The 9,964-nt window shown below is 31.9% G+C and overlaps 1 protein-coding gene across 1 annotated transcript; it reads left to right on the forward strand.

Moving 5' to 3' along the window:
- Positions 1 to 23: 23 nt before the first annotated feature.
- Positions 24 to 9,673, forward strand: LOC128186591 (myotubularin-related protein 9-like). The gene is made up of 15 exons (XM_052856423.1): positions 24 to 98; positions 923 to 1,156; positions 1,692 to 1,857; positions 2,382 to 2,533; positions 3,277 to 3,405; positions 3,655 to 3,811; positions 4,473 to 4,577; positions 4,863 to 4,988; positions 5,291 to 5,393; positions 6,215 to 6,353; positions 6,682 to 6,766; positions 7,063 to 7,132; positions 7,348 to 7,447; positions 7,971 to 8,098; positions 8,704 to 9,673. Exons 2-15 carry the CDS (start codon positions 1,007 to 1,009, stop codon positions 8,792 to 8,794), a joined length of 1,701 nt encoding a protein of 566 aa, XP_052712383.1. The 5' UTR covers positions 24 to 98; positions 923 to 1,006; the 3' UTR covers positions 8,795 to 9,673.
- The last annotated feature ends 291 nt before the right edge of the window (positions 9,674 to 9,964 follow it).

Raw genomic sequence — 9,964 nt, forward strand, 5'->3', positions numbered from 1 at the left:
TTCATGCTGTTATGCTAAGCCATTTTCTGCAAAGCAGGTGTCTGCTACTTCCGGTATACACTAATTTATGAACTTCATGAAGAGAGAGCAGTTTAGAGGTTTGTTTACAAACAATCACAATGAAATAGAATTTTGTATTATATGAAAAACACCAGAAGATTGCTTATAACACACAATGATTAAAACATCGTTGTCAATTTAGTATTCTGGCTCGCACGATTAATCTTGTCAGTGCACATCTCTATCCACAGGAGCTTGCATGTGTAGAAAAAAGGCATACAGTTATTAAAAAAAGTAGGTACCTTGGATGAAAAGTGGTTTTTTTTTCTCCGAGGTACCTCTTGTTTTAACTATGTTTTTCTTTCTTACTACACAAGCGCCTGTGTGCTATCATACAGTCAAAGAGCCTATATATGACTGCATGTATACATCCATTGTTATCAGAGATTTTCATTTCTCTGTGTATCTAAATATTAATGTAGGTTCACAGGCGTATGAGCCATATAAATAGACATTCTGATTCAAAGCACTGTATTTGGTTACAGAACTGTTGTACTGAAAGTCTTTTTCTGGAATTGATTGAGACATACATGCATGTGCATCTATGTATCATAATTATATGCAAAAAAACTTTTTCTCGCTTTGATCGAGACATAAATGTGCATCTATGTATCATAATTATATGCAGAAAAAACTTTTTCAGGATTTGATCGAGACATACATGTGCATCTATGTATCATAACTATATACATGTAACACATACTATATATCCATTCTGCCTGTGCTACACACTTCTTGGTGCCATTTTATTTTGAATGAATTTCTCACAAAATTGTTCTCAAATACTGAAGTACATATAATGTGTTAGTTCACAATAAATATGTATATTTCATTATATCAATCTTACATTTCAATTTTATAGGGATAAACTGCATATGTCATGCAAATTCTGAGAAGCTGAGTTTATTATAATAATTGAATATTTACTCCGTGGTGTGGTCTCAAAATGGAGTTTGCCGAGTTCATCACCACTCCTATGGTAGACAATGTTACCCTCTACAGACCATTCAAAGTGCCTGACAATGGGACCCTCTGCATCACAGGCCACCACATGATATTTTCCACCAGACAAAAGGAAAACCATGAGGAATTATGGGTATGAATGTTTATTGATACCTGATAGGGTGATGCTCCGTTTGAAATGTTACCTACCCAACACATTACCACAACACATTAATATTGTATTTTGTTTGAGCAAGTCATATAAACTCAAATGAACAGCAAGAACAAGTGTGTATTTACAGAATAAGGAGTCATTCTTTGAATAATGTCTATATGAGTGAGGTGATCATTTTGGTTGGGGCGTGATGAAATCTACCGGTAATAATTTGCTTTATGATAGACTTGATCATGCCTTGACTGTAATTGTCACCTCATGATATTCATTGAATGATTCATTATTATATTAATATTTGATATGTGATTTTCTGCAACCTTACCATTAAAGTATTGACATTTTACATTATTTTTACTCAGTTTAAAGAAGAAAAAAAATTGCAACTGATTTACATGTATCTGTTTATTTCCAAACAATATTATTTGCATGATGTCAACTTAACACAGACCATTTTGCCAATGGTTTCTGTATTAACATAATCATCTCTGATAGTTGTTATGATTTTCTTCTATAGCTTTTGCATAGTGCTGTGGATGCAGTGGAGAGAAAACTGATCCAATCCAATGGTAAATTCTCCATCATCCTCAAATGTAAAGACTTCAAGCTGTTATCACTGGAATTTGAAACTGTGGAGGCTATGAACAGTGTAGCCTCTTCCATTGAACAACTCTCAAATATTGGTAAGTGTCATTTTGAATTACACATTTTGACCTAAAATATACTGTGAATATCTGCTTTTCTGAGAGAAAAAAAAAATGCCAAAAATTTATTTTTTATTCTGTGTCTCAAAATTTTAAACTACACTGTAAGTCTTACAATTTATGTATAGAAATTTTTTGGAAACACTATTGTGATCACATGAGCTACACATGTATATGTATTAAATCAGAAGGAGAAAAAAATATACTGTTCGAATAAAATGAAATTAATGAGGCCTACTGGCCAGCCTATTATACTTTAATGACAATGCTAATACAAAAAAAATACTTGATTTCAACTTAAATTTTAAAGAAGTTCTTGAATAAAAATTTTAAAATATTCTTTGTTGCTTAGTTTTGCAGATTTTATGTATAAAAAAATCTTGCATGGACTTAACATTATGTTTGCAACGGGACAATTAAATAAAATACAGTGGAATCAACTTGATATGATAGTTATTTTATTAGCAAAAGAATTTTTACCATATGAAATTATTATTTTTTAGATGATGTGACCTTGAAATATCCCTTTTTCTATCGAGCCATGTTTGAACCTTTAGAAGATGGGTGGCAAGCATTCCAACCAGAAAACGACTACCCAAGATTTAAAGAATGTGCAGATGAATGGAGAGTGACAAATATCAACAGAGAATACAAAGTATTAACTCTTATTGATAAGTATCATATAAAATGATGAACATTCCATAAATAAATAAGTCTTTTGAAAGTGGGATAAAAGTTGTTTACAAGTTCATGTAATGACTGTATAAGTTAGATTTTTGTTATTTGTTGTTTTTAATTGAATTTCATCACATTTGTATTTAACAATTGCCTGCATTGTTTATTGAATGTACATGTACTTACAGTTTTGTGTTAAAAAAACATGCATATAAGTTTTATATGCTGGTATCTTCATCAAATCAATTTAATTTAATCAGATTAGGCTTCTAAAGGGCTTTTTAACATCTATTATAGCATACCTGTTAACCTTAAAAGCTGCTATGTGGGAGAATCTCCCCCTTACCGACTTGGCTAAGGGGGAGATTTTGCGTAAAAGACGTTTTTTCACGTGAAATGCAAATATATATTAAAAATACTGTTAGATACCTTATTTTACCATTGTAATTAATGCATTTGCAATCATTTTGAATTTTATTATTTCTTATAATATAGAGGGTTACATATACAAATGCATACATATGACATGAATTTATTTTAATTTAGCTAGAGATTAATGACAACCTGGAACACCAACTAATTTCCAACAAAATGATTGTATAAGACATGAAGAATGCAACCTAATTTTACAGTTACATACATAATGTAGGAATATTTTTTTAAATGTCAGATATTCCTATAGTAGTTCTGTCATTCATACTGCACACCTATTTTCCATTATAGATCTGTCCTTCTTACCCTCATTCCCTCATTGTTCCAAAGTCTGTGGATGATGAGACCATCATGAAGGCCTCACAGTTCCGTCAACATGGCCGCTTCCCTGTTCTGAGCTACTACCACAGACAGACAAAGGTAAAAGAGTCATTCTACAAATCAAAGTATAACAGCAGGTACCACTGTTAATAATCACTCCTTGTAATATCGCAAATACCATCATGGATAAGTTGGAGTGATTTGAGACTCCCCATCACTGTTCTATTAGATTTTATATATAACCTTAGCATTGCAATTGTTCAAATATCTGGGAAGTTTTTCCTTGATCATTTTGTGGTTGAGATAACTGTAAACAAAATTTGAGTTGACTTTCACATTGGATTGTAGGCTGTAATGATGAGGTGCAGTCAGCCTTTGACCGGACCAAACAACAAGCGATGCAAAGAGGATGAAAAACTTCTAAATGCTGTACTGGGCATTGGAAGGAAAGGTTACATCATTGACACAAGGTCTTTGGCTGCTGCCAAGTCCTCTCAGGCTAAAGGTACGGTAAAATAAGTCTGTTTGACTTTCAGGATTGGTGGGTGGAAGGTCTCAGTAGGATTTGGAAGTTTTGCTTCCAATTGCAAAAGTGTCAATTGTTGAGTTGCAAGTGATATAAATCGATTACTGTATCAATGAGGAGAGAACAAACAGAAATTAAGAACAAAATTGGAATTTATAGGTTCATCTTTTTACAAGCTCCTGTTTGTTGAAATTACTAGTTGGAGACAAATGTCTAAACTGAACCTGAAATTTATTTAGTTAACAATGATTGATAAACAAGTTCTACAACTTAAATTAATACCTTTGGTGGGACGGATTTTAGAGGGAGGGGGTGAAATGTCATTCAAGTGAAAAGTTGCCTTTTAGGTGTATTATGGTCAAATTAAATCTCCTGTTGCTCAGAGGGTTTGAATAGTTGCATACTCACTTGGACCCTCTGTTTCTTTTTAGTGTATTTCATGTACTAAAGATTTTAATAACAGACCATACCTAGATATCACACTGTAAAATGAATCTAACCTTCCTTAAACTTTGTTTGAATTTGATTTAAACTATTGGCCAATGTTGAGTAATTTTTGATGTAATGTCAGTATAAGTAACCATAATGTAGGACATCTGTCCATCTTTACATGAGTCCCTCTTCTGATATGGTTTTATAGGTGGAGGTTATGAACCAGATGCCCACTACTCACACTGGAGAAGAATCCACCAAAGCATTGAGAAAAGACAGACATTTCACGAGTCCTTGATCAAAATGCTAGAAGGTTAGTGTCAAATTCCAGAACTTTCATGTATTGAGTTTTCTATTTTCTTTAATTATTGCTTTTTTCATTATTTTTTCCTATTTATCTTTCCTTGCATTTTGCATAGAAATTTTTTGAATTTTATAGCATATCAGATACTTGTTTATTATAGTCTAAGAGATGAAAAGTAGTGTTGTTTCACATACATACACATGAATGTGTATGAACATTTAAGGATTCTCTCAATATAATCTCTTTAATCTTGCAAAAAGTTGCATGTACACAAACTATGTTTACATTTCACAGCATGTACTGATGATGGCTGCAGTATGGACAAGTGGCTGTCAAAGTTAGAATCCAGCAACTGGCTCACACATGTCAAGGACATTTTGACTTGTGCTTGTACTGTGGCACAGTGTATTGACTCAGAGGGTAAGTCAGCAAAAATTTTGTCAAAGCTAAGATCAAATCTCCTCACAATTTATTATGTTTATTTAGATAATGCACCTACATTTGTAGTTAATTTTAAAAAAGCTTGATTTTTAGTACATGTGTATGTATCTCACTTTTAATTTGTATTAAATGTACCATAATTGAACTTGTTAGGGCTGTTGGATATTCTATCCTGAGAGCGAGATATTCTTTGACTTAACTGCTCATTGCTAATTACATGTAGCAGACTGAGGCCTGTATTAGAGAATATGATTTAAATTTTATCTAATGATACTTTGTAGGAGCCAATGTTCTTGTTCATGGATCAGAAGGATTTGACAGCACACTGCAGATTACCTCCCTTGTACAGATTGTTCTTGATCACGACTGTAGAACCATCAATGGGTGAGAATTAAAATATTTACAAGTTGACTTGTCTCACATTGCATTTTACCATTTTCAAAGGACTAAGTGCGGTTTTATGCAATTTTTGCCCCCCAAAATCAAAGTTTTAGAAAGAGCTTGAAAATAAGGTGAAAGATAGTTAAAATCATATTGGAAATAAAGATGTAAAAGGTTATCACCACAGTGACGTCATAATGTAGAAATGACGTCATGAATATTGCATTATTTTGATAAATTGATGTTTTGTAGCAAAATATGGGTGTTTTCCGATGGTTTTCCGACTGGGAAACATCGAGCGCAGGCTTGCTCAAGTACCATATTTTAGTATAATGTGTATAACTATCTGAAGAAAAACATATGTTAAAATCGCACTTGAGCAGACCTGCGCTCTATACTTCCGAATGCAAAATATAGAGCAAAAATGAGAATATTTTCATTTGTTTGCAAATTTGCGGGAATTTGGCCATTTAGGTGACGTCATAGATACACAGCAAAAGAGCAATGATGACTAAAATCATTATTATAGTTATAGGCATCCTCTATACAATAATTTGTGAAGATTTTATTTTTATACGATACTATTTAAAAATTGGTTAAAATCGGGGGCAGATATTTGACCATACCGCACATAGTCCTTTATTCTTTTGGTGTAATTTCTATTTTTTCAAATTAATTTAAGGTATAAGAATCTTATATTATTCTCCCTCCATTTAACTCCATGGAGAGCTATACAGAGAGAAAGAGGGAGGAGATAGAAGGATATTTAACTCTGAGAGACTTATGAAATATGTACTGTACTTGTACTGTTATTGTGCCTGTAGATTTGAGGCCCTGGTTGAGAGAGAGTGGTTACAGGCTGGTCACCCTTTCAACGACCGCTGTGCCAAGTCTGCCTTTGCTGTATCCAAGAACAGACAGGAAGCTCCGGTATTCCTACTCTTCCTGGACTGTGTGTGGCAGGTCAACAAACTTTTTAGTTTTGTATTAAAAGGGTCGAAATCAATCTCTCAAGTGCACTGGTTACAGTGTTGAAAATAAGTGTCAACAGCTCCTTGCACTGATTGAACTGGGCTGAAGGTGATGGCATTTAGTCCCATGGATGCACAACAGACAAAATCATGAGTGTGATTCTTTATTTAAAAAAGTAAAACACATCTCTGGAGATTTTGATAAAGGCATAGAATTTGATACTTCGTTTTCAAACTTATAAAATTTGTTCCTGGACTTTTTATTTTTATGTAACGGTAATATGTTTAATTATGATTTGTTTATCTATTCTTTTTAAAAGATTTGGCAACAGTTTCCATGTTCCTTTGAATTCAATGAGGACTTTTTGATCACTTTATTTACCCATGCATATTTCTCAGACTTTGGTAAGTGTTTACGGGTAAAATGCACATATATATGTGTAAATTAATGTTTGAAGAATGAACTCTGTAGTACTTTTAATGTATGGCTATCATAGTTTTATTATACAATACATGATATCTATCCCGATGAGTATTAATTAAAAAATTTATTTACATATTTTGAAGTTACCTTTCTTTTACTTCAAAATAAAAGTACTAGCAGTTGTGGAGTTATGTTTTTGACTGAATTAATTTTTTTGTTTTTTTAAATATTTATTTAATGACCTTTGCCATACACAAGATGCACATTTTTGTTTTAGGAACATTTCTTTGTAACAGTGAAAAAGAGAGGAAGAGATACAAATTATCAGAAAGAACTGTTTCTCTGTGGTAGGTATACATATACTTACGATATTTACAAACGTTTCATAAAAACACATTCAAAGTACATTTCCTAATCTTTTCAGTCAATGTAATATAAAATTTATTTGAGAATTATTAAAAAAAGAAAATAAGTCTAATCAATGATAACGTATATGCAACGTACATCTTACGTGTCTGAATTGAATTGAATTTGTTTAAGTATTGATTTCATTATTCTCCAGGACTTATTTGACAAGACCAGAAGTTTTAGAGCAGTTCCTAAATCCAATGTATGATCCTAATCCTCTAGTTATCTGGCCATCAGTCGCACCACAAAGCTTGGTGAGAGAGAGAGAGAGAGAGAGAGAGAGAGAGAGAGAGAGAGAGAGAGAGAGAGATTCTCCCAAGAAATGTAGCTGTTTTGGTTGCTTTCAAGGAAATTCTTAAAATTTCATTTATGGTTATATCCTGTTTTTATATGTTAACATGTTAACAGAATATTTTTAGACAGTGACAAGTTTTCTGTAAATGGCAATCTATGAATAATTATATTTTTGATATACTCTATTTAGATTCAAGGAAATACTTCAAACTTCAAAGTTATGTCCTGTTTATAAGTGTTTACAGAATATTTTTAGGTACCGAAAGTGACAGTTTTTCTGTAAATAATTATATTTTTAATCTAATCTATTTTGATAACCAGTATAGTTATTTTTTATTCAAAATTGTCTCATCTAAAATCAATTATAGTATTCAGCTGGACTTTATTGTAGACTAATTGTGAGTATCATTATTGAAATGAGGAAACAGCTTCTAGTCACATACCAGCTCAAGAATTAAAGGAAGTGAAATTAATTTGTTGCAGGGCCTGTGGTCACGTTTGTATCAAAGGTCGTATGTCAAGGACAACAAACAGAAGGAAGCATGGAATGAAATCAACAAGATTCAAACTCATGACAAGGAACTAAGGTCAAGGGTTGCTAAACTTAGAAGGTAAAATTTTAATGCGCTTTATTTTATAGATTTTTATCTTGACAAATCGGGTCTCATGATCATGACACTGTCTTAGTCTTAATATGTCAGAATTTTTGTGCAATATGTACAGTAATTTTTATCATAACATAAACATATAGATTTTTATTTTGACAAATCAGGCCTCATGATCATGACACTGTCTTAGTCTTATGTCAGAATTTTGTGTGCAATATGTACGGTAATTTTTATCATAACATGCAAGTAAAATTCTAAATTTATTATAAGACTGTTTCTCTGTGTTGTAGCAACCAACAAATTTCCTGTGAAAATTTATGATCGATAGTTATATTGTAAATGATCAAAATTTTGACTTGTCTAATGTCTATGATCTTTAATGATGGCTCTGGGGTCCTCTGTATTTGATATCCGTATGCATAAGTATGCATGAAATATATGTACATGCGCATGCCGACAGAGCGAAATGTTGACTGACATGGATATTGTATGATAAAATTTAATGCGAGTGAATCAATGTTTTCAATTTATACAATATAATTTGCACCTCCATTTATATTTTAATGAAGAAGTATATTGAAAATTTTTTGTAATTTATGACATTGCAGGTTATTAGCCTCACTGGAGAAGGAAGCTGTGGCTTCGGGGGTCTTCATGCCCACAGATCTAGACGGAGACTGCACAGTGGAAGAGGCCTAGTGATAGATAGAAAAATAAGTGCAATAAAACTTAATGTGTCAATTAGGGTGAAGTGCAATAAAAGATATTAGCAAAACAATCTGCTTATTGGATGAAAGATGATTGTTAGCCATAAAATGGTTATAATCCCTATCAGTGGAAAGAAATTACCCCATCTAGTATAGATGGAGTTGTTAGTAATGAGTTGGCCAAAACTAATTTTTTTTTATATCGGGAATTTAATGGAGCAAAGTACATTCCATGTATAAATTTTCAGATATAAAAAGTTTATAATGATATTATAGATTTACTTGACAATGTTTCTTGTCAATTTCATGTGTCGGTTGATTTTTGTGTAAATCTTCCATGGACATTTATGATAAGATTACATGGCTAAATTATTTTTAAACGGAAACATTTTAGAAATTTACGGTAACCTTTTAAAGAACAGGTTTTCAAGTGGTTATAGATTTGTTGTAATTATTTTGAAGATAAGCCAAAGGAAATGATTTATTTCGTTCCTGTATTTAATTAGTACATGTACTAATTATTAGAGCTACAGCTATTTATATGCGCATGTATTTGTACATGTGTGTATCACATAAAACCACTGTGATATACATGTACTGTTATATAAAGTTAACTTAATTCAACTATATTGAAGCTGACAAAAAATTTCTCTGGCATTTGCTTTTCATCATATTTACATATTTTACAGTTCTTTGCATACAATAATAAAATGTCTCACTAGTAACAAAATTGCCTATGTTATATGTACATGTATAGCCTTGCTTAAGGTCCTGTGTTGATTTTCTGTTGAGATGAATATAGTAAAAACACTTGTTCTTATTTGTTATTATAATATATATTAGTGAATAAATATAAATATACATACATGTACTATTTTTCAGTTTATTTGATTTATAAATGAACCAGTACTACTGACAACCAGAATTGCATGTTTAATCAGAAAGACCTTAAATTTATAATGTATGCTTGTGAAAGAACTTTATTTTGTTAAAATTGAAATTTTAAGAAGTGATTGAAAATATTCAATGAATTGCTTATCGGAACAAAATTCAGAAAAAAGTTCGCTGTGAGAGTATACGTAATGTACACGCGTTACTGAAATATTGTTTGTTTTACTTAAGAAATAAGGATTCATTCTTTGACTTTTGATTGGATGATCTT

The sequence above is a fragment of the Crassostrea angulata genome, chromosome 1 (assembly GCF_025612915.1).
Source record: "Crassostrea angulata isolate pt1a10 chromosome 1, ASM2561291v2, whole genome shotgun sequence".
In the NCBI taxonomy this organism is placed as follows: domain Eukaryota; kingdom Metazoa; phylum Mollusca; class Bivalvia; order Ostreida; family Ostreidae; genus Magallana; species Magallana angulata.

Coding starts and splice junctions, on each gene's coding strand:
- LOC128186591 (XM_052856423.1), top strand. CDS start 1,007: ATGGAGTTTGCCGAGTTCATCACCACTCCTATGGTAGACAATGTTACC. Junction 6,354..6,681: donor TCCTGGACTGTGTGTGGCAG/GTCAACAAACTT, acceptor TCTTTTTAAAAG/ATTTGGCAACAGTTTCCATG. Junction 6,767..7,062: donor TGCATATTTCTCAGACTTTG/GTAAGTGTTTAC, acceptor TTTTTGTTTTAG/GAACATTTCTTTGTAACAGT.